At 38.8% G+C, this 26,445-nt stretch overlaps 2 protein-coding genes across 2 annotated transcripts; one reads left to right on the forward strand and one right to left on the reverse strand.

Annotated features, from left to right (window-relative positions):
• Positions 1 to 9,276: 9,276 nt before the first annotated feature.
• Positions 9,277 to 14,282, reverse strand: LOC124281199 (kelch-like protein 41). The gene is made up of 3 exons (XM_046717223.1): positions 14,181 to 14,282; positions 12,484 to 12,636; positions 9,277 to 11,087 (listed from the first exon to the last, which is right to left on the reverse strand). The coding sequence occupies exons 2-3, from the start codon at positions 12,624 to 12,626 to the stop codon at positions 9,407 to 9,409; spliced, it is 1,824 nt and encodes a 607-aa protein (XP_046573179.1). The 5' UTR covers positions 12,627 to 12,636; positions 14,181 to 14,282; the 3' UTR covers positions 9,277 to 9,406.
• A 221-nt stretch (positions 14,283 to 14,503) lies between these two features.
• LOC124281725 (snRNA-activating protein complex subunit 1-like) lies at positions 14,504 to 25,522 on the forward strand. Its single transcript, XM_046717698.1, has 10 exons — positions 14,504 to 14,745; positions 15,454 to 15,582; positions 15,996 to 16,136; positions 17,539 to 17,661; positions 18,501 to 18,622; positions 19,412 to 19,460; positions 20,631 to 20,711; positions 22,009 to 22,177; positions 23,841 to 23,969; positions 25,293 to 25,522. Exons 1-10 carry the CDS (start codon positions 14,569 to 14,571, stop codon positions 25,520 to 25,522), a joined length of 1,350 nt encoding a protein of 449 aa, XP_046573654.1. The 5' UTR covers positions 14,504 to 14,568.
• The last annotated feature ends 923 nt before the right edge of the window (positions 25,523 to 26,445 follow it).

Below are 26,445 nucleotides of genomic sequence, written 5' to 3' on the forward strand. Positions count from 1 at the left end.
TAGGATCTCTCAGCAGCAGTAAAAGCGTTATCCAGTAACTCCCACCCTCCAGAGATTATTGTCAACGTGGAACTAGACACAGAATGTATCAGGTTGCTGAAAACAAACAAGGATTACCCCGCTGTTGAAGCAGTGTCCACATGTTCAGAGACCAACTGCATGAGTATTAACCACATGGTTTAATGGACGGTGACAAGCACTGGTGTTCAACATGATCAGGATATGCAGTATGGGTGATAAGGCCTGGTGTATCATATTACCTGATAATGATGTTATCTCTACATTTGGCCTAGGAGTATACAGTCAAAACATGACCTTGTCTTGACTGTATAGTTTACTATACTGGGTTAGGTTACCCCAAACCCTAAAGAAAGTTTCATGCGGCATTGTTCAAGGGGATGTTCGTTAGCATCCGCATACAGACTACGTGTATCTACCGGAGACCGAGCCTAAGGCCTTGGAGTTTAGAGCGAATTAACGATCTGTACAAGTGAAGGAGGCTAGTCTGATCCCCTCCCCACTCAGTACTTGAAACGATTTTTGGTAGTCAAGAGCCTTCAAGCACTTTGTTTTCAAATATTTTATGTGTGGTAAAATTTAGGGGTGAAACGGTACGCTCTTACCACGGTACGGTACGTATTGCGGTACAAGGCCTTCGGTTCGGTCCGTTTCGGTTCGATATATGAGATATGATCATAATGCAGAAAATTGACATAGAAAAAAATCCATAATCTTTGTTATTTTGAATGAACAAAACAGTCATTTCATGACAACAAAGAAGAATTAAAGTATCACTGGAACCTTGGAGCTCACAGCTGTGTGGCAAAATAGCAAGTAGCCAAGTATGATTAAAAGTCATTAACATCACATCAGCATTTACTGCAGTGAAAAACCAAAAACAGCACACAAATCAGATCTTGTCGAATGTGACGTTGTTGATGACATATCATAGCTAAATATATTAAACAAATTAACACAACACAGTGGTCATAAGACAGTTACAGTTTGCGTGACAGATCATTGTCCTTGCTCTATATCAGTGTCTATCTCTCGTTTCAGTCGGTTAAACATTTAGAGACTTTCCACAGTCCTTGGGAAGTACTGCTACACAATCTTGGCACATTCCAGAAATGTGTTTTATGCAGTTTTCAGATTCATTCAAAATATATTTTATAGTTCACTCAGAAATGTATTTCTCCTTTCTGAAACAAATATGTTTTAGCTTGAGAATGCTGATTTCTCTTTTTATTGGTCGTTAAATGTTCATTGTTCTGATATACTAGTAGCTTGTAATGAGATGGTAGCAACAAACATGTCGTAAGAACTGTGATGGGAAAGCCACCAGATCCATATCCATAACTGCAGTTATCCCTCGCCATAACGCCGGTCTTGGGGTCCATGGATGAACCCCCGAGTTATGATACCCGCGTTATACATAACCCGGAATAAAAGCGAAGTAAAATTTTATTTTTCATGGACATAACAGAACCATAAGCGCCCACTGCGGGCCAGAAAATCGATTAACAGGGTCCCGGTTTAGCATCCACACGTGGATACTAAACCGGGGACCTAAACCGCGGTACACCCCCTACTGTATAATTCCATTTAGCATTATTTGGCTAAAAGTCGTTATTGTACGCTCCATGCATTTCCTGAATTCCTACAGTTATTCTCATTCTACTGACAATTACATATAATTTCTTTACAGCAAACACAATAAATTCCTCTTAACGAAACACGTGCTCATGTTTACAAACACCCAAAGATGTGCATTTCATTACATCCGCTTACATTACGTCATCACACAATTAGACGTCATCATAATATTTATATTACGTCACTTTCTTTCATTCCTCCGCCATTTTAGATAACCGTCATTTTATCAACCACTCTTTAGCAATTTCATTTTATCATCTTTTTCTCAGTTTCCCTCCCACCCTCCCCATGTTTGCCAAACCGTTTTATTCTATCACTTTCCTGTAACTTAAATCCGGCTTCTCATCTCAAACTTCCAAATACTACAACTGTTATCAACCCCCACAGGGGCGTGTCACGCTTAGAAACAGCGTTAGAAAGAGATATAGGTATATAGACCCTACCCTAATACTATATAAAAGGTCCTTTTACTAGGGTAGGGTCTATATACCTATATGTCTTTCTAACGCTGTTTCTAAGCGTGACACGCCCCTGTGATCAACCCTATCTCTATGTTACATAACCTTAATCTCTTTACCCACAGATTTCATCCTAAATGGTTTAACTTTGTTGTACAATTAGAGTGAATTAAAATGACGTCAGGTGGCGAGGTTCGGGGCGGACGCGGGACCAATCTCTCGCTCGATTTATACTTCGCTGCTGCTGCTAGGCTGTCTATTTTCCAATAGAGGCTACTTCCAACCTTCGGGTGGTCAAAATAGCATTTGAAACATCGCCGCTACCTGTCTCGTCTGTTCAGGGTCCAACGGAGAGCAGGTCATTAAATCGCTTTGGCTTGGCCCTGCGTCCGCCTTCGCCTTCCACACCTGGCCTTTGTAAATCCAATTCTCTACTTTGTTATCAATGTGTTGTTACATAGTTCATAGGAGAGTCGGACAATAACATATATAGAGAATACTACACTCGGTCTCATCGTGACCTTCCTATGTTATCTGACCAAATACGAAACGAGTGTCCTTCCTATGGTATCTGACCGAGCGAAAGCGAAGATAACATAGGAAGGTCACGAGTTTCGTATAATTCGTATGTAATGAGACCGAGTGTGGTATTTTATTTATTACCCACGTCTTACATGCATTAAATTGACAAAATAGCGTATTTTTGTTATGTTTTTGGTTTTAAACCGAAACCATAAAGAGGTTGCGGAAGAGTTAAGTACTGTAGTGGAATATTTGCATGACGTCACACTGTAATGACGTCACTGCCTCGGTAACCGACGTCACGATGCATGTCATTTGTCATCGCCTCGTACAGCCTCTTACAGTAAACTACTCCGTAGCACCTCGTTTCTTGGTTTCCAGTTGCTTCATTCGGCTAACATCACTGGTGGAAACATATTGCGTTTATGTTTTTCGACGGATATAATGTCTCAGTTCGACTCACAAGTAAACAGCGACACGGCAACGTTCGCAATGTTTACATTCCCACAATGCATTTAAGTTGAAGAATGAATGAATTCACGTGCTTGTTATGAATGAAAAAATAGTTACGTCAGAATGTGACCTAATTGAGAGGTCATCGGTTATCCAATCAAATCGTTAGAATCTCAGGTCAAGGCGTTACGACACGGGTCAACGCGATACGACACTTGTGTGACGTACGAGATTAGTATGCAACTACCAATACGTTGACCTCGTCGGTAATATTATATAGTAGAGGGTGTGGATACTAAACCGGGGCCCTGTTTATCGATTTTCTGACCCGCAGTACCGTTGACTTCCCGCGGTACCTGTCACTTTGATTGTAAAAACAAAATGTTGGCAATTAATTGTGAAATATGACTTCAATGAGTCAATAACGCGGATCTTGGGGTCAATGGGTGTCTGTTCGTGATTGCTGAGAATAATGTGAAATTGGTGCTATCGCGGTGGGCGCGAAAAGCGACCCTTATGAACAAGGTAAGCGGAAGTGGTACGCGAAAGAGGTGATGTCATTTCACACACGTTTTCTCCGATGTTACTGTAAACAATTTTAATGAAAATGGGATTAAATTTAATCAAATAAATACTAATACCGCGGTATACCGTTTCACCCCTAGTAAAATAAAATTGTCAAGTGACGATCGAAAATGAGTCCCAGGAATTTGGCCCCTTCTAGTACCTTGATGGGAGTACCATCTGAATATAGGTCTGGATCTTTACAGTGATCTTATCCCAATGGGCGATCTTTTTCAAATTATCTTCCCTTCACTAATCCGCTTGGTGCGCTGATCTGGACAGTCCAACCTTTAATGGCAGCTGGCTGACTTGGTGGACACGTCATCATATCCCAGTTGCATAGATCGATGTTCATGATGTCAGTCATTTGTTTGACAGGTCCAGACTCAATTAATTACATTGCCATACTTACATTATAACATTGATAACACCCATGTTAGAGTTTCTAACGTAGCACTATTTAATATTCATATTACTGTTTTTCTTCCAACAAGTTTCATTGGCTGACTCCAATATGATATTCTGGAGGGGAATTTAAGCTTATCAAAAACATTATTAAAAATAATAATCTGAAATTGTTGAAACTTTTGAACACATCCCTTGCACAAAGCGCCTTGTCTTAATGACGACAAAGTTGCTAGGAAAATCATTTCAGATTCATCACCTGTGTTTCAATGTGCCTTGTCATAGGTCAAACAGAACAAGGAAATCCCTTTTAACATTCTGTACAATACTAAACAAAACCTTTAAAAAATAATACTTCAATTAGGAAATAAAGTTCGCTCTACCCCAATGTGTTTTGTAATAAAGTATAGTTTTGCCCTGAACTATTATAATTAAAGCACGAGGACGGTAGTCCGAGTGCTTTGATGTTATAATAGTTCAGGGCAAAACTATAATTTTATTACAAAACACATTGTAGTAGAGATGAACTTTTACATCTTTCTAAGATGCTAAATTTAATACTTTCTAAGGATAATTACGATTAATCTAAGGCAGAAAACAAATGACGGTGTCGGTGACCTAAATTAAGAATCCTCGCACAGGGCTAACTGGTGCGCTGTTCTATTGATGTGTCTGCCCCCCTACGTTAAGACGAACGTTACCAGAAAAAAACAAATGATAACAGTTTGATGACGGTTTACGTTCGGATTAAATATCTTCTCTGAATTATTTTAATTACATCTGTCATTAACGTAAACCATATGGGGCAATATGAACGTCGCATTTCTACTACCAACGTAAGTTTAGATCAGTACATCCAGATGAAGCTGAGTAGTCAAGCGACATTCCACGATTGCATTGTGGGAATGTAAACATTGCGAACGTTACCGTGTCGCTGAAAACTTGTGAGTCGAATTGAGACATTTTAACCGTCGTAAAACATAAACGTAATGTTTCCACCAGTGATGGTAGCTGCGTGAAGCAACTGCAAACCAAGAAACGGGATGCAACGGAGTAGTTTACTGTATGAGGCCGTACGAGGCGATGACAACTGACATGCATCGTGACGTCACTTACATTGTGACGTAATGTAAAATGATTCGATTACGAGGGGGCACACTAGAATGGCGCAGTGACGGGAAAACGTCATTCAATTGTTACGTCATCAAAAAAACTATACTTTTATTGTCTCATAATGTATTCTTTTTTCGATTGTTCTAACCGCTAGGCATCTTAGAAATGTTTATAACTATACACTTTCATGCACACTGATATGCTCATGCCAATACAATCACCCCACCCCCCCCCCACACACACCTCAAACCCCCCCTCTCCAACTAAAAAAATTGAAGGGCGTGACAACCATTATTGGCATGAGTATATATCTGCAAATTTGTTGATTTATAGGAATACAGAAAAGTGTACATATATGATTTGTATAAATATGCGTGTTGATGTATATTATGCGTATGAATGGGTGCGATAATTTTATATTTGTCCGTATTTAATTATCTATTGTTGTAATTGCAATACATATTTTATTGTATCATGTCATGCTCTGTATGATATGAAAAGAATTTCATTTGGATTATAAAGTGTTATCTTATCTTATTAAGGAAAACACCACAAATCATGTTACCTTTTTTGCATTAGAAAATGGCATAACATCAAATAATACACAGTTACTTTATTCAAGTAGTATAGTCCCGTACATCTGTAAAACCTGTACAAGTGGTGAATAGTGTGAACACCTGACAGACCACAAAACTTGGGACCATAATCTGGCATCTTGTAAATGATGGTATGGAACCTATTTCAAATTCCAATTGACGTGGATTTGTTAGACAATTTGGGTGAAAATGTTATCTTCAAAATTTGTATTTTATTTGCAGTTCGTACTTGTTTAAATTTTACTTTCACCATTGCATTAAACAGAACAAAGTGTTGGAGTCTTTTCAACTTATCAGTGACACAAGTTGATACAGCTAACCTGATTTAAGTAATTTTTTAAATTCATTTAATTAATTCAATTTTTTACCTTGATAGTACAAAGATCAGAGGGGTAGGCTAGTGGTTAAAGCATTTGCTCCTCATGTCCAAGTCATAGGTTTGATTCCACAGATGGGTACAATGTGTGGAGACCATTTCTGATTCTCCCGCCATGATATTGTTGGAATATTGCTAGAAGTGGCGAAAACCCATACTCACTCACATGGGAGTACAAACATGGTTTTCCATTCATGACAAAGAGTTCAGCACTGTAAGCAATAAGACTCATAAGATGTACCTTTTAAAGAATTTTATTTAATATTTGAGCAAATCAAACAAGGAGTGTGGTATAGATGGTAAAACATATGAGCCTCAGGGAATGGTAAAAGCCTGTCAACAAAACAGGGCTAAACCTGCTATAAAAATCTGAAGTCATGTGTATATAATACTATTCATGAAACAAAACTAATTCAATATTCAACCCTTAAGATTATTTGAACAAAATCAATCAGGTATTTTGTAAAACAGATGACAGATGAAAACTGCCATTCAGATTACAGTTGAATTCCATACAGGTGTTATGTGAGTGGAACATGTCATCGCTTTCGTAGTGTTGTTTAACGACACACCCAGCAATTTTGCAGCTACATGGCGATGTAAATAATAGTCTTGACCAGACAATCCAGTGACTGACATCACAAGTATCATCTATGTAATTGGGATACGATGACATGTGTCGACCTGTGCAGTCAGCCTGACCACCCGATCCCATTAGTTGCCTCTTATAACAAGCCTGGGTTGCTAAAGACCAATCACGGGCCTATGACTGCAACAATCTTCAGCTATGACATTTTTTCAATTGTCATTTGGATTCAGTTCTACCCAGGGCTTCACAGGTTCAAGCATAGTGGTATTGCACTGGGTTGCTAAAGACCAATCACTGGCCTATGACCGCAACAATCTTCAGCTATGACATTTTTTCAATTGTCATTTGGATTCAGTTCTACCCAGGGATTCACAGGTTTAAGCATAGTGGTATTGCACTGGGTTGCTAAAGACCAATCACGGGCCTATGACTGCAACAATCTTCAGCTATGACATTTTTTCAATTGTCATTTGGATTCAGTTCTACCCAGGGCTTCACAGGTTCAAGCATAGTGGTATTGCACTGGGTTGCTAAAGACCAATCACTGGCCTATGACCGCAACAATCTTCAGCTATGACATTTTTTCAATTGTCATTTGGATTCAGTTCTACCCAGGGCTTCACAGGTTTTAAGCATAGTGGTATTGCACTGGGTTGCTAAAGACCAATCACGGGCCTATGACTGCAACAATCTTCAGCTATGACATTTTTTCAATTGTCATTTGGATTCAGTTCTACACAGGGCTTCACAGGTTCAAGCATAGTGGTATTGCACTGGGTTGCTAAAGACCAATCACTGGCCTATGACTGCAACAATCTTCAGCTATGACATTTTTTCAATTGTCATTTGGATTCAGTTCTACACAGGGCTTCACAGGTTCAAGCATAGTGGTATTGCACTGGGTTGCTAAAGACCAATCATGGGCCTATGACTGCAACAATCTTCAGCTATGACATTTTTTCAATTGTCATTTGGATTCAGTTCTACCCAGGGCTTCAAAGGTTCAAGCATAGTGGTATTGCACTGGGTTGCTAAAGACCAATCACTGGCCTATGACTGCAACAATCTTCAGCTATGACATTTTTTCAATTGTCATTTGGATTCAGTTCTACACAGGGCTTCACAGGTTTAAGCATAGTGGTATTGCACTGGGTTGCTAAAGACCAATCACGGGCCTATGACTGCAACAATCTTCAGCTATGACATTTTTTCAATTGTCATTTGGATTCAGTTCTACACAGGGCTTCACAGGTTCAAGCATAGTGGTATTGCACTGGGTTGCTAAAGACCAATCACGGGCCTATGACTGCAACAATCTTGACAGCTCATTTGATTCAGTTTTTCAATTGTCATGGGCTTAAAACCAAATCACGGGATTGCAACAATCTTCAGCTATGACATTTTTTCAATTGTTCAGGATTCAGCTTCATCATTTGGTGAGGTTCAGTTGTGCATAGTGGATGCCCCGTCTACACAGGGCTTCGTTAGGTTTGAAGCATATTGCACCAATCCGCTGGCCTATGCTAACAATCTTCAGCCATGACATTTTTCAATTGTCATTTGGATCAGTTCCTACCCAGGGCTTCACCTATTGCACTGGGTTGCTAAAGACCAAACATGACTCTTCAGCTATGACATTTTTCAATTGTCATTTTGGATTCAGTTCTGCAGGGCCTTCAGGTTTACATAGTGGGCTTGCTTCGCACAAGGTTCAAGCATAGTGGTCAATTGTCATTTGGATTCAGTTCTAAAGACCAATCATGGGCCTGGTTCAAAGCTATAGACATGGGCTTGCATACAAACAATCTTCAGCTATGACATTTTTCAATTGTCATTTGATTCAGTTCTACACAGGGCTTCACAGGTTCAAGCATAGTGGTATTGCACTGGGTTGCTAAAGACCAATCACTGGCCTATGACTGCAACAATCTTCAGCTATGACATTTTTTCAATTGTCATTTGGATTCAGTTCTACACAGGGCTTCACAGGTTCAAGCATAGTGGTATTGCAACTGGGCTGCTAAAGACTAATCACGTGCCTATGATCTGCAAACAATCTTCAGCTATGACATTTTTTCAATTGTCATTTGGATTCACTTCTACACAGGGCTTCACAGGTTCAAGCGCATAGTGGTATTGCACTGGGTTGGCAGAGACTCAATCATGGGCCTATGACTGCAACAATCTTCAGCTATGACATTTTTTCAATTGTCATTTGGATTCAGTTCTACACAGGGCTTCACAGGTTTAAGCATAGTGGTATTGCACTGGGTTGCTAAAGACCAATCACGGGCCTATGACTGCAACAATCTTCAGCTATGACATTTTTTCAATTGTCATTTGGATTCACTTCTACACAGGGCTTCACAGGTTCAAGCATAGTGGTATTGCACTGGGTTGCTAAAGACCAATCATGGGCCTATGACTGCAACAATCTTCAGCTATGACATTTTTTCAATTGTCATTTGGATTCAGTTCTACCCAGGGATTCACAGGTTCAAGCACAGTGGTATTGCTCTGGGTTGCAAAAGACCAATCACTGGCCTATGACTGCAACAATCTTCAGCTATGACATTTTTTCAATTGTCATTTGGATTCAGTTCTACACTGGGCTTCACAGGTTCAAATGGTATTGCACTGGAAAAAGATTTCACCGAGTTCTTGTCCTTATAATTTACACTGAACTGGTAAATTCACTTAAATCTAAATCTTTTGTATTCACAACAGTTGTTGTTGTTGCCTGGTTGCTGCCATATTGAACCAACTTTGCAACCATGCTCCATTTTTTTGTTTCAAGGTCATATTTATGCATGTCTTTGCTTTCAACCAATCGAGATTTGGCAAGACCTTCACGCCTCGATGTCATCCGACGAGCTCCACCACAGACATAGATACAGTTGTCAAGAAGTGCCACAGACATTACTTTCCGATCATCAGGAAAGTCATCTCCGATTTGAAATTTTAGTGTTTCTGGATCAAATATCTCAATTGCAGTTGTGTTCTGAATCTTTGTACCTCCACCTACGATGTAGATTTGGTCATTATAACTAATCGCAGTGCTTGAGAGTCTTGGATGAAGAATTTCAGTATCCAGAATGAACCACGTGTCATTTGAAATGGAGTACTGCAACACTGTTGTGAAGAGTTCAGCACTGCTTTCTTCACCACCGAATACATAAACACTATCTTTATACACAGTAGATGCATGATGGGATAGGCCGGTTGGCATCGGCGCCATCTGTTGCCATAGATCGAAAACTGGATCGTATGCCTCCACAAGTTCCATTGGAACTCCTCGTGGATACGACAAAGCACCACCAAACACAAACACTCTCTCCTCAACAGCACATGCGGCAAAGGCACATCTTGCAGTGATCATAGGGTGACAAGGCGTCCACGTTCTGTCTTTCATCTGGTACTGATACACGGAATCTCGAGCCAAGCCTTGCTCTTCAAGATGGTAATCATCATAGAATATGCCACCCATGAAGTATATCTGATTTTGATTGTTGGTAATCAGCTTGTAATAGTCGACCTTGAACTTGAAGTCAAACGTTGGGTGATGTTTGGCACCCATATAATTCTTCCCAGTTGATGGATCAAAACAAGAAAAGGCTCTTTGCTCTTCTGACATTCCTCCACCTGAAAATATCAACATCTCTTTCCGAAACATTCCATGACGACGACAAACACTGAGCTCATAACCATCTGCAATTTTCTGCTTTTCTTCTTCAGAATCTTGGCAGTCCATTCCAATTCGGCACAACTTTGTCATTGAGACAATAGCACGACAAAATGGATTCCCAACAACCAAATCATGTGTGTTAATATGTTCACAAATATATTCTTCATCAATAAGCAGAAGTCTTACTTTTCCAAATAAATCACCAAAGAACTTCTTCCTCTCCTCAATATCATATTCTATCCACTTCACAAGAAAGTGGAAAATCACTTCCTCTTTATCAACATTTATGTCATCGGATGAGATAAGTTCCTTGACAGCAGCCTTCTCTAACTGCATCATGTCTTCTTTCTCAACCATTTCACAGAAGTGGTCAAGGATGAAGGACTTCGCCGCATCCTTCAATGTCTGGAGAGACTGGTAATCTCCTAGGTTGTACACGTCCAGACAGTTGTCGACACAAATAGCTCTCATCATGTGATCAACACAGTATGACGCCAAGGTGTCGAGCTGAAACATGCTGGATGCTGTCAAAATGGACTGCACGCTGTCATGAGATATGTCTACAGGAAGGCAGTACATGAATTTCACGGCCATTTCCAGTGCAGAGTAGGTGATATTGCTGATGTATATTGTTTCTTGGTCCCGTTCACAATAATCTCGGAACATGGCTCTGAAGAAGGAAATTTTTAAATTAATCAATTAATATACATTGTTTTTTTAATATAACTGTGAGACTAGATTACCAATGAAGGGCCATAAATATTCCGAGGGACATAATCCGACTGGAACCACACAGCTTCAAAACCAAGGCTGTACACCTTGTCACAATTATCAAAGATGGTTGAATGCGTAAGCAAGCTGAAAAAGTAAAGAGTAAAGATGTAATCTATGATCCAATGACCTACTACAAACGTCATCAAGAGAAGGCACATCCTGGCCCTTGTGCACGTTACTGAAACATATATTAATCAGATTTAGCAAGAACAGGCACCACATGTTGCACACCAATACGAAGGCTATAAAATGTCCAAATCTTTTGATGGGATTCAAACCACAGACTTTTGATCCTAAGCAGGACATCCTGTCCACATGACCAAAGAAATTAAGATGAAGATGTCATCTATGGAATTGCATAATACCCTGCAACACTAATGGACCTATTATTGAAAAACAGGGACTCACTTGACTTGATTTTACTGCTATGTTAGAACAGAGACTTATCTAGGATTCTAAGCTAAGTGACCTTGGCCGACAAACTGGAAAATATCATTTCAGTGCAAAAGTGGGAATGTTGTTAATTAATTATTTTCTTAAATTCATATGTACATGTATTTAAGCATTGTCTCCAACAAAATAATACCTTTTTTATTGTCTTGATTTCTGTCACCTCTATAAAGCCAAAACATCATTGTATCTTTATGAAAATGATTAATTGAATAAAGAAAATCTTAAATCCAAGTTTGGAAATTTTACTCTTTCTGACAACTTGGGGCTAAAAACAGACCTCTGAAATAGACCCTACAGTACCAGTAAAAATAACGGAACATATTGCAACATACCAAATAATGTGGTGTTTCATGCAATCAGATTACCATATAGAATTTGCAAGCTGTGTTCACTGCTTTGCCATATCTTCTCATCCTCATTCTGACTGGAAACCTTACCTTATCATTCCATAAGTATATAAACAATAAACAATGTGGGAGCATGCAAAATAAACTAAAACTATCAATCAGCAGATCCTGACACATCTAAGGGCTGCAACTTAGCACAACCACAGGTGGGTTTTTTTCTCACACAAATGTAGGCTCCTATAAGTCATTAGAATCATTTAAACAGCAAAACATACACTCCAGGTGATAATACTGTTATAATGAAAATATAGATAAAGTAAAGTAAAGTTGGTGATCATGGGTATTTTGGTGAAAGGGTTAAGAAATCATGTGCTGTCATCAAAGCAAAAAGCATCCCCAAAATACTTGATCCCTAAATTCTTTTGTTACTATATATCACAAACCATGACACACCGTGAGCTACAGTCTGACCAACTGTGAAGGGTCATTTACCTGAAGTATGGACTGCTGGCTGCAAGGACACTTCTGTGACAATGGAGGTCTTTGTCCTCCGCAACAAGAATGACATTCGTCAGCTCTTTGGATGTGAAAAGTTCTTGAATTCCCTCCAAGAGATGCTGCTGCTGACTGTTCATGGTTGAGTTCCTGGAAAAATAGTTCATCACAAAAAGTAAGTCACATTTTGAATGTTCATTTTTAAAGAGAAAAATTCAGTATTATTATCATTATGTTCACTATCAGCGAACGGTCAACAATAAGAAAACTTTTCTAAGCATTGTTTTTCACCTTCATTTAGGAAAATGTTTTGAATACAAATTTAGGAGATTTTGTCCAAAGTTCTAATTTACAACAAAAATAATACATACAAAATATAACAAGGATTGTCACTAAGGTGACATAATCCCCCGCCACAAATTATCAAATCAAACTTAAAAAGTAATGAAAGTGAAGGTCGTAATTTAAGATGAAGTTAAATGTAAACAAAAAATGGCCAGTCAACCTCTCTTGATATCTTGCTCTGTAGTTGTTCAAACGCACAAATCTTTTCAAGACTCACTTTGGGACCTTGACATGAATGTCTTAGTGTATGAAATATGCAAAAATAGTAATAAAGAAATTGCTTATTGAAAAACATTCAAGGGAAGTCTTGAAAGTCTATGAAGAAAATCCAGTGAACTGGTCTTGAGATATCTTGCTGACAATCTTAACATGCAGTTTAACATGCTGAAATCTTCAAAGTGTCGCCGTGACCTTGAACATTATGTGAAGGTCACCAAAATCAACTGGAACTTGCACCTTCCCTAGATGAAGCTTGGTGTCAAATATGAAGAAAGTCCAGTGAATGGTTCTTGGGATATCTCGCTGACAATCTTTACATGCAGGTTAACATGCTGAAATCTTTAAAGTGTCGCCGTGACCTTGAAAATTAAGGGAAGGTCACCAAAATGGACTGGGCCCAAGGCCTTTCCTATATAAAGCTTGGTGTTGAATATGAAGAAAATCCAGGAACTGTTCTTGAGATATCTTGCTGACAAGGGTAAAACGTTAAAGTCCCCTTGTGACCTTGGAATGAAGGTCAAGGTCACCAAACCTGACTGGGACCTTTCTTTTACTGTGATGAACCTAGGTACCAAATATGAAAAGAATCCAGTCAACGGTTCTTAAGATATTCCAATTCGTACGTACGGACGGAGCCTAATACTATATATCCCCACTTTGCGCTAAACGCGCGGCGGGGGTAAATTTATATTACCATAAATTGTAATAAATCTCAATAAAATAATCAAAGTATACAGTTATAGAAAAAATATGTGAATATGCAATACAACTTGGACCTACATTGAACATTTTCTATCTTTGAGGCTTAAATAAACTGAACTTACAATATTATACCTCACACATACAGTAGGAAAAATCAATGACATCCTCTTTAAAGCCATTCTGGTTTAGTCAAAAGTCGTACTTTTGAGTGGACAGTACACTTTCGAAGTTAAACAAAAAATAGGAGAATCTCCTGGACCCAGCGAATAGCCATTTATGGTAAATCTCAACTCACTTGGATGGATCCGTGTAATCTGATACTCTTATGCGTAATTAGTGAAATGCATTAAACATTTGGCATAATTCAGCTAGCTTCAAAATTACTGACATGATAGTTTCATTGAAAGAAACGTGTTACTGGCGGGTACCTGTGTCTGCATAGTTTTCCCGAAAAATGTCAGCTATGAACAACTTTCGTCATCTGCTGCAGATGCACGTAGGCATCGCTTGTTACAATGTGTAGAGTTCTCAAATTTGACACTGTAAAGAGTCAAACATGTCGCAAACAACATGCAGATTATTTACTATTATCAGTGACCAAATCACTCGTATTGGAAACTAATTTACTAATAATTATTCCATAACTAAGAATGATGCAGCCATATTGATTGGGAAAACCATAGAAATCAGAAGAATTTTATTATGTAGGTTTCTGGCGGCTTAACCGGAAGTTATAAAATCAACATGGTTGCCAAAGACGTTTTTGAAAAGAGTTGACAGAGTGTGCTTCGCGTTTATGAAGTCTTAAGAATCAAAATGAATTTCAGAGATGCATACAATCCAACAAGAGGGGTGAAAGCAGACTTCAACAAACTCCTTGAGACTTTTTCTACTCGAAAGACAGTTCGTTATGAACATTTTGCTGATCTTTGGAGATCAATGAAGTTCTCGTACCTATATGCCGGGCGCAAAAATGACAGAGAATGTCGAGAGGTATGCACTAAGCGCCGCTAGAAGAATAATATTAAGTGTTAATTATAACTCGACATCTCCTGTGGATGTCTTTCATGTTTGAGAAATCTCCGAATGTGCCCGTTCGTCGCCGACTCAAAAACTCGTAGTTCCACGGTTCCAGTGACCTGAACAGCGTTTATGCTGAACTAATGGGGACCTCAGATGGTAGCAGTGATTAGTAGTCGTAGTTAATGGCATGTCGATACTTGCAGTCTGTCTTAGTACATAGTAAGGGACCATTATGCTGAATGTTGTGAAAGCCGAGACAATCTTTATTGTATACAGCTGACACTGGATGCTGTTTTGGTTGAATTCGCACGTGTTTTAGTATATACTTTAAAAATCTGATTGACACATACTCCGAGTCTAGTACTTTGACAAGTTTCAACATATTAGTATTATTACTGTCTTGTAGTCTGCGCTTTTCTTCTCACAGTCCAATTATATTACTGGTGTCAACCAATTATCATCTCTAAAACCTCAGGCCCATTTTAGCCATATTCACAGTGACAACAATCCACCATTTGCATCATTAGGCCAAAATACTATACTATTTAGGTGCGCATCATTCTCTCAAAACAAGACCATTGTCCAGTCAAAACAGGCCTATATTTGTGGTATGTTATCATGATTGTGCATTGTTATGATTTATCAGTAACACCAATCTTCTCTGTTTTGATTTTCTAGTTCTATGAAGAGGTAAACCATATTGCCCTGAGTTTTCACCTGCTACCATATGACTTCCAAGTGAGAACCGGCGGACTGTACATTCTGTACGGCCTCTACTTCACGCAGCCTTGTGTTCCTAAAATACCGGTAAGTAGTCCTGTTACAGTTCCCACCACTGCAATCCCTGCAACCTATCATCAATGGTGTGTCGGTGGTAAACTGTAAAACAGAAACAACAGGCACACTAAGCTGAGAGGTAAATATTACCAGGAATAAAAATTATTTAAACGCAAGTATATCTAAGATTTGGAAATGCATAAAGGTTCCAACAGACTCTCTTCCTTTAATCATCCCTTAGTCATACATTGCTTGCTGTATTTGTGTGCCTTGTAAAACTCTGTACACTTCAACTCTATCTAACCATAACATGTCCACAAGCGGGTATTTCTTCCTCAAACATCAATTTGGGTTCAAGACATTTGATGTTATTTTAGTCAATGAGATTTTTGTGTAAACTTGATAAAATCACAATTTAAAGTGAAGTTGTTCCTCTGTTACAGATACGTGTGACAAATCAAGTCTGGAATGAGATTATGGATTTCCAGAAGTGTGCACACTCCCAGAAGCATTACGATGTGGAATATGTGTTTCAGAAACTCTTTAGGGAGCATGCCTTTCTATTTGTTGCAACACCAAAAGAGGTAGGTACAACTGTGTCCACCTACCCATGAATATCTGGGTTAGAATTGGTCTTCAGCAACCCATGCTTGTCATAGGACCCATGAGTGAGTGAGTTTGGTTTTACGCCGCTTTTAGCAACATTCCAGCAATATCACGGCAGGGGACAGCAGAAATGAGCTTCACACATTGTACCCATGTGGGGAATCGAACCCGGTCTTCGGCGTGACGAGCGAACGCTTTAACCATCAGGCTACCCCACCGCCACAATAAGACCCATGAAGAACCAGGTTAGAATTGGTATTAGCAGGTGTCATAAGAGGTGACTGAAGAGTTCAGGTGATCAGGCTCGCTGACTTGGTTGACACATGTCAGTTGTCATCATATCCCATTTGTGATGCTCGTGCTGTTGATCACTGGATTGCCTTGTCAAGACTTGAACATTTACAGACTGCTGGCATACAGCTGGAACATTGCTGAGTGCAGCGTTAAACAACAAGCAAACAGACGAACCAGTGTCCACCAGACAATCCAGTGATTCAGATCTTGAGGATTGATTTAAGCAGTTGTGTTACAATGACTTACATCAACCAAGTCAATGAGCCTGATCAGCTGATCCTGTCCCAACCAAGATCTTCATGTGGGACAAACTGGTTAATAGTAATTACTATCCATACACCCAGTGGAATGGAACATGAAAAAGTTTATAGACATTAAGCATTTAGAGTATTTTGTATCCTATCTGGACTGAAGTACAGCACTATGTATCCATGTACTGAAGCATGACGTGCTATCAAGTTGTACTGTTAATAGGACAAGTGTTGTATGTGTATCATGACAGCCCTAATCCTCATTATATGCCTATTGCTTAAAACTGGAACTTTTTCCATTTCCAAGAACTTTACATATTTAAGATAACTAGTTTGAGTATGGTGAGTATTTTTAATGACCACTGTTTATGTTGGATGCTAAGACACAAATAAAACAATGTGTGAAAGGCTGGCCAAGGCATTTAAGGCACCACAAATCTTTTCACAGAGTTGCATCCCTTTAGTATGCCAGAAAGCTATGAACTGGGTTTGAATTTCGATTCTCCACAATAATGTTTCCAGCTTTCTAGGTCAGCACCATATTTGTGCATGTGGGTTCAGCAAAAGCGGTAAACATCTGAGACAGGTTTCCTTCATGCATGAAACTCACATACTGTGATATAACTGGAATACTGTCCCAAGCAGCATTAAACCCATCTCTCTCTCTCACACACACACACCATTAGGAGCTGGATGGAGACTGCAGACATAAACCAGTGAAATGATAAAGTTTTTATCACGATGCACTGTCTGGGGGAAAATGGAAAGCTTTTGGTCTTGAAGAGGACCTTTAAAGCTGACTGATGCAAACGCTGATATTGTGCTTGTTTTGCAGGTGTACATCAAATCGAAAGACAAAACCCAGGCGGACAAAGGAGGCGACGCTGACAGCCTGACGAGAGACAGTTTGAGAATGGAGGATTCTGTGTCCACTGTGTTTACACCTGATATTCTACAGGTCGGTGAACAGTTTAATATACAAGACAAATGCTTTTACACAAAAGGGTGGTTTGTGAAATACAGAGCAGACTTGCCATCTAGTTCAGAGATAAAATATAGTAACTCAAGATTCTGTAATTCTGTAAAAACATTAAGCTAATACAAGATTTTTAAAGAAAAAAGTGAAGATTATGATCTTATTTAGATTTTTAGGATGCTTTTGGCAAAATCTAATCATGATATGATCAATTCTAGCTAAAGATTGAAAGAATCGTTATTTGTATTTGTTGATGAAGGTTATCATGGTGCTGTATATATGGTTATAGTGTGGTTCCTAATGATAGATGTAGAAACTGGGTGAATATAATCATGTTGATTATAGTTTTTTCACATTTGTGTAGCAGGGTAAGGGGTGGTATGTGAATGAATGAATGAACCTGTGAATGAACTTTATTTCTTTTCCACATTAGTAGATTTGAAATTAGCAGAACCATAAACCAAGTATTATGAAAACAAACAAAACAAATATACAGTCTGCAACTTAGCCAGTATTCTGAAAACACATTAGTAAATTTCTTTCCACTTTAGTAAATTTTAGAATTAGCAGAACCATAAGTAAAATAATATGAAAACAAAAATGTTAAAATCAATCTACAACCAAGCTACTATTCTGAATGCAGAGTCAAGTAAATTTTCAGTTGGCCTCATAAGCTCAGCTAATATAAGTCTATATAAAATCTACTGCTAAGCGCCGTGTCTGGGTTGGTAGACTCCAAACATTTTGGCATAGGCTGTCATATATTTAGATTTCATGTTTTTTTGTACTGTATCTAGATAGCTTGTAATGTGTTTCCATAGCAACTGCGAGCCATCCATATGCAGTACCAGCAGATCAAGTTAGGGATCGCAGGACCGAACGCCCTTCGACCCGACCGATCCCTGGATGTTGTTGAAGATGAAATCATGCACAGTATTGATAAGTAAGTGAAATAGTCAGTGATACAGGATGAGTATTCTGCAGCTCAGTCTCGATAAAGTGTGTTTTTTAACATATCCATCGCTGATAATAAAGAAATTGTCAAACCAGATTTTAGTTTTGAGACAAAGAGACTTCTGGCTTTTTCTAACCTTTTCAGAAACATTTAGTAACAAAGCTATTTCACTTAACTGAAGTTGGGGAGATTCATCAAACCCTTTAACCTTGAACATGTCAAGTCCTTGTGCCCATAATTATACCTTCGTATTTTGCATAGGGGATTCCAACAGATACTTCAAAGGCTTATGATCTGTTCTGATCGTAAACTGGGCATTATGGAGGTAATGATCCAGGTTTTGTAGGGCATAAGGTATGGCAAATGCTTCCTTCTCAATGGTGGACCAGCGTGTTTGTGTATCTGTAAAAATTCAGTGACCAGCGATAAGAATTTTCTACGGATCCGCAGAATTCTGTGAATTTCATAAGGCCAATGGTCATTTTTGTGATCATCTAAATCCGTTGAGAAATTTTAGGGGGGATGAAGTTGCTGTGTTCATGATATTGTCATTTCTGAGCCAGTTTTAAAGGTCTAAAATGCCTAAATATCAGCAGCTTCGTGTCTCCCCACCGAACTTCATTCTCATCCCTGAGTGACCACCTTGACTATTTGTTTAATCATTCATTGCAGCATATCTTTAGTTTGTGATCAAACTGCAAATGGCTTTGTAAAATGTCTCCTAAGTCGATGCCTGTATTGCATGTCATCAGTGTTGATTTTTAAGTTCACTTTCAGCCGTCTGGTGCAACACAATCAAAGACTTGAGAAGATCCGAAGTGCACAGGTATGTCAAGGCAGCTCATGGTGTATACATGTAAACTACATATTTCACTCATACAGGTAGCCCATATGTCTCTGGCATTGTCACAGAGTTGTCTCCCTTACAGAGCTACAGATCACTTTTGGGGTCATTGAGTTACTATATGTACTTGCTTGTGTATCCTAATTTTCCTTTGAGTAACCAAATAAATTGTACCCACCTCACTCAAACTCAATTGGGTATTTTCCCATTTTCCATTAATTGTAGAAATATAACAAAGTTTAAATGTTATTAGTATTAGATCTGTAATATGAGAAACGAAAAGCAAGACTTCAAGTTGCCAAGTTCATGTGTTGAAATAGAACCTCTGAATATACCTCAGTTGTTGTATCTATGCGCCGGTACGCAAGCTGTGATTTGACAGTTTTGTCCATAAGCATGTAAGATCAAATTTATTGAGTATTTACAAAAATTCAAGCTACTTGTACGCAATCGACTTAATAAGAATTGAGTTTTCACATAAATATTTGCTTAATTTACACAGATACGCAGCTTATCTGTACCTCTGCCTTTGTACATGCCCAGATTGTGGTCCTAGTCTTGACAGCATGGTACATCTATTTCTCAATTTGGTTAAAGGCACAATGTCACACATTTTCGACAATATTTTGGCATATATTATATATATATTGGGGCATATGCACTCACTTTAGCTTCCTATTGATGCAATAACAGACCAATTATCCCTTACGACTTGCCTGAAATCGATAATTGAAACTTTGAGGCGAGGAGCTTCCAATTAGGGAACACATGCTGTAAACAATTGCTGTACATCAAAAACTGTGGACATGAAGATATCCATAAAGATAATTCTATGAGGTTCGCTTGAAATAATGTTTGGATCGTAGAGAGCGCGAGAGTTGCATTAAAACTTTCAAACTTTTTGATCTCATATTGTAGTCTAAATATTTATTTTTGGAATAAATTATATGGTAGCTTCCCTGAGTACTGAAAGTTAGTATTATTGAGAGAAATGCACTATTTCTTTTTAGAGAAGTGTGGTGTGAAATAGTGCCTGAAACATCAGTGGCTTTTTGCACATAATTTTTCACTTTTGCCCACTCCCCAATTCTCTTTTCTTATTGACATGCTTTAGTTTACATCCGAGATCTGTAGATAATGTTCCCTTCACAGCGAGGAAGACAATGGAAACTAAGACAAGAGGAACTTGACTCAGATGAAGGGGAATCCTCGGATATTGACAATCCAGATTGTGTAAGTTGAAGAAGCAACATTAGTAAGACACTCTAGCTGTACATAAACCTGGAGGCTCTACAAATGTTTAGTTAATATATATATTTTTTTTGCTTATTTAGTACATCAAAAGGTGCCACACGTGTGGTTTGCCTTTGTAAAAATAAGAGTGCCAATACCTTTTGGGGATTCAGTTAAACTAAAAATGTCAGAAAACTTATGTCATTTCAGTTTCTTGTTAATAAATCAGTAAAGATCATGTTATCATTTAGACATTTAAACCTTTTTAAACCTTTTAAACCTTCAGCTGAATTTGACAATATTCCTCCTTGACAATGGTACAAGAATCTGTATCAAAATGTTGCACTCACAGCAGGGATTTACAGGATGCGAATTTCTGTATCCTATACTCATAAAAATTGACAATGGACACAACAAAATTTATAAGCACATCCACAGGGACGCAGAAAAAGTCCAAATACTTTTTGAAAAAATTCCAATCAAGTAACAATAAGTTATCAAAGAGTTTGCTACTAGCTGGGTTATGGTATGATTTGTAATTCAATTACTGTAACAAATAATGTCATGATCATGATACACAATACAATAGCAGCATGAATAATATTTATGTGTATGGGACCCCCATTTTGTTGTCCGGGACCCATGAAAATCAAGAGTATGAGTCCTAGGGACCCTCAAAACCAGTCACCCGTGAAGGTCCAGGTTAGAATGTGCCTTCAGTAACCCATGCTTGTTGTAAGAGGCGACTAACGGGATCGGGTGGTCAGACTCGCTGACTTGGTTGACATATGTCATCGATTCCCCATTGCACAGATCGATGCTCATGCTGTTGATCACTGGATTGTCTGGTCCAGGCTCGATTATTTACAGACCACCGCCATATAGCTGGAATATTGCTGAGTGCGGCGTAAAACTAAAGTCACTCACTCACTCAAAAACAGGACTCAAGGTAAATCCCTCTCACAGATTATTATTATCCATAAAGTTTGTCTATATTGAACCAGTAAGTGTGAGTGAGGGAGTGAGTTTTGTTTTACGCCATTTTTAGCAATATTACAGCAATATCACAGTAGGGGACACAAGAAATGGGCTTCACACATTGTACCCATGTGAGGAATCAAACCGGTGTTCAGTGTGACGAGCGAACACTTTGACCACTAGGCCACCCAACAGCCCAATAAGCAGTTTGGTAAGGGGCCAGCATAGCTAATGTTGTTTGTCTGATGGGACACACCCCCTTGTTTAAATTCCATAGTGTTCCCCCTCCAACTAACTCACATCTCTTTCACTCACACAGATACCAGTTCCCAAGTCTGGTCAGGCGAGGGTCAAGGCTCAGGCGTACGCCCAGCAGGCACAACAATCTAAGGCTAGGCGCCACAGAACCGTCATCACGCTGGACGCCTCAGAATCTTCCCCTGAGAAGCCCATCAGGAAGGGGCAGGGGAAAAACAAAAGCGATAAAGGTTTGCTGTCAAATTCATTGGTTCAAAAGTGCATGTAGTACTGACAAGAGATTATAATCAGAGGCCCAGATAAGCTGCGTATCCGGGTAAAATACGCATAGAATTACGCATTGAAAAATAATTGTTGCGTATCAATTACGCACTTAAAATACGCAAAAAGTTTAGAACAAATGCGAACGGAATATATTTGTAGAAATCGCTTGCATAATGAAAAAGGCAACGATTGCTATCAATTTGTACTGTTAGTATAGGAAAAGTGTTGTACTGTCAGTACAGGATGAGTGATTTTTTTATGAAATAATTTCCATTATATTTAAGTTGGTTTTGATTAGGCATGACATAAGGCAGAACATACCTGCTTAGTAAACTTACTCAATGACATAATACTCAGGTGAGTAAAGTGACTGAAATACGCACATATTTGAAAGCAGTGGGTAACGGGAAATGAAATACCCACTCAACATTCATAATACCCACTCCATAAAAATACAGTGGGTACAGTACCCACATGAGCTTAATCTTATCTGTATAATTATGCATTATATTATATAGCCATTCCTTTATGATAATAACAGAGAGTCCAACCCATATGATTTTATCATATTCGTTACGAAAAAAACAACACAAAATACGCGACTACGATAGCAGTAAAAATGTACAATTTAAAAATAAAATACATTAAATTTAATTATCAAAATGCATACGTACCATACACAATAAATTTCAACATTTTATTCAGTATCAAGCTATATGTCGATACTTACTACTGATTTAGGTGAGTACAATGTTAATAACAAGTTGTTAGAATAGCTATATATTCTTTGGAAAAGTTCATACTAATTTTGGCAAAAAAATACTAAATGTGCATCGTTTTTTGGCCAAAATACTAATTGGACTGAATTAGGGTTGGCATCTCTGTAAATAGACTAGACCAATGTTTCCACAGCTTTTTTGGGAAGTCTCTTGTGTGGAAACTCTCATGCACACACAAATGTAATTTCACTGGGCTGTTATTTTTAGCACAGAGTCCTTCAAACTGGAAAAAAAATCTGTGGTAGCCGATGCATCCTGGGTTATTTACCATGATAGAAAGATACAGGATGAAGCATGTTCATAAGGTTTAGAGGGAAGTTTTCTTCTTTCGTTGCTGAAACAAATGATTTGTATTCACTTAACAAGATTACAAAAGAAAATTATCTTTATAAATTGTATCTAAATATTCCATCGCCTTATCTGTGTCCATGTTCAGTTGGTAATTGACAATTAATTTTAAATGTACAATGCATGTATTTAATTCATAACTTGATGAGATGAAAGGTATTAGTGACTAAACATCAGAGTGAAATAGAGGATTTGCATGCAAGGATCAGCATATCCTGGCATACCAAAGGGAGACAACTCTTTAGCTAGAAGGACACTAAGATGTCTGTACCTTCCATGTATTGTGTATTTGAAAGAACTACAGACAAACAGTTTAGAGGCGAGCCATTTCTACAACTGTAACTACAAATGAAGCATACATTATTACGTCCACATTGTGTTTCTTCCCTTCTGCATGATAATGTGCCCACATAATGTTCCTTGAAATATGTTGCAGTCTAGTTTTAACCCAACATGATGTCATGGTTTCCCCCAGATTCATGGTTGCCTCAATCATTTACAGGTGATGAGGATGTGGATGTATTTGAAGCACAACTGACGTCTCCCACTGAGGAGTCCAGCGACCAGCTTCTGTCTCCAGTGGAATACCTCAGTATGCCGACACTAGACATGGAGGTCATACACACATCAGGTACTAAGACTGACCATGGAGGCAGGTTCACAATCATTGTTACTGGTTGATTCGTATTTGTACCCCTGAGAAGTATATGTATCAGGGATTTACATGGAGTCCCGAATTTGAGGGTCCCTGGGACTCATACTCTTAATTTTCAGGGGTCCTGGACAACAAAATGGGGGTCCCAGACACTTAAATATTATCATTAATACTGTTACTGTATTGTGTATCATGATCATCACATTGTTACAGTAATTAAATTGCAAATGATACCATAACCCAGCTAATAGCAAACTCAGTGATAACTTATTGTCACTTGATTGGAATTTTTACAAAATGTATTCAGACCTTTTCTGAGTCTCTGTGGATGCGCTAATAAATTTTGTTGCGTCCATTGTCAATTTTATGCGTATAGGACGCAGGAATTCGCGTCCTGTAAATCCCTGATGTATCCTCCAACAGTGTGCGTTCCCTTACATCCTCCTCACAGCAAATTGAGATTGCTGTGTGGCTTTATGTAATAATCACTCATGTTACATGCAGGAAAGTCTATTCATCTTAAATTCATCAGATTGCTTGTCGAGTTGTTTAAGGAGTAAGAAAAGTCTTGCAATATTATTGTATATAAGAATTATTATTAAATATATGCAATTATGAACATATTCTGAATCTCTCTCAGACAACAGCATTTGAAATTCCTTGTATTAAGTTTCAAATTGAATACTGTACCTTAAGTGCTCACCTAAAATTACATTTGTTTTATTGAAACACCTTGTAGTGAGTGAGTGAGTTTAGTTTTACGCTGCACTCAGCAATATTCCAGCTATATGGCGGCGGTCTGTAAATAATCGGATCTGGACCAGAAAATCCAGAGATCAACAACATGAACATTGATCTACGTAATTGGGATACGATGACGTGTCAACCCAGTCAGCGAGTCTGACCACCCGATCCCGTTAGTCGCTTCTTATGACAAGCATGGTTACTGAAGATCAATTCTAACCTGGATCTTCACGGGGGAAACACCTTGTAAGGTGTATGGAGTATGAGTATGGTTTTATGCTACTTTTAGCAATATTCGAGCAATATCACGGCGGGGAAACCAGAAATAAGATTACACATTGTACCCATGTGGGGAATCAAACCTGGGTCTTCGGCATGACGAGTGAACGCTTTAACCACAAGGCTACCCAACAGTGCTCATGTTATCACTCACTGGTCACGTCAAGAACTGACTATTTATAGACTACATTCGTATTGCTGAAAATTATCTGAATGCAGCTGTAAACAACAAACATAACTTTGATGTAATGCTCAAACCTTTCCTTATGTCACCAGGGCCAACAACCGAGAGTGATCTTACTCAAATCAAAGATGGACTGTCAAAATCTAGTCCTTCAGAAAAAGGTCCATCAACATCCAAAACGAGCTCAAAGACAAGCACTGGTTCTTTGGAAGCAGAAACAGATTCTTCAATATCAGGAACCACTACTTCAAAAACTTTCCAAGAAGCCACTCAAGAAGGCCAAGAAAACTCCAACAAAAAGTGCCTTTTCAGAATCACATGATACGTCTCCAGCAAAGGCAAAGGTGACTCCTAAGGCTAAATCAGGTAAGCTGAAGGGTACGCCGAAAGGCAAGCCAAAGGGTATGCCGAAGGGCAAGCCAAAGGGTAAGGGAGGATTAGCAGCACAGCAGAAGATCCAGGAGGTGAAGAAGAGGAGGCATCAGTCCGGGGCAGGAGAAGAAGCTGATGGAGCACCTGCTCTGAAAGTTGAAAAGACAACACCTTCCAAGAAAAGTCCTAAGAAGGAATTGCTTTCACCGGAAGATTGTTTATAAACCTTTGTAATGTGTTAGATATGGAAATAAACTTGTTGAAATTTCTTTCTTTGTTCTATTGAATGGAAGCAATCTTCTTAATACCAATGAAGCTAGGATACGGTTTCGCCCATCACAAAATATTTTGTTGTGATTTTCTTTGGAGGGCATTTCAGGCAATACATGAATCACTTCAAGGAAAGGATTCTGAACTACAGGTGGGTCATTCATCTGAGACGACGAAATTAGCTGTGCAGTGCTATGCTAGTTGGCACCACAAAAATGGCAAACCTCTAAGACTTGTATCACTTTTTTCCTCATCCAGCTGAGATGCAGTGATATAACTCAGGGGCGGATCCAGAGGGGGGGGGGGACACCCCTTCTCCCCCGAAAAAAATTTCCCTGAGGAGCATTTTCCTCTAACCTTTGGACTTCATGATTTATGTGGACCTCCCCATTCTCCAAGATCCTGGATCCGCCCCTGTATCTGGACTGCTGTTCAAAGGCATTTGAGCATGGAGGAAACCTGATTTCAGTTCTTGGTGATAATTGCATTAGGTTAGTCAGCACTATTGCTGTGCATGTTCACTAAAGTGGTTGAAAGACTATGTCCTTTGTACAAAACGACCATAGCACTAAGACTAGCGTAAGTCCAGGCCCCATTTCTCGA

Source organism: Haliotis rubra, unplaced genomic scaffold (genome assembly GCF_003918875.1).
Source record: "Haliotis rubra isolate DU_JTF1 unplaced genomic scaffold, ASM391887v1 Scf108, whole genome shotgun sequence".
NCBI lineage: Eukaryota > Metazoa > Mollusca > Gastropoda > Lepetellida > Haliotidae > Haliotis > Haliotis rubra.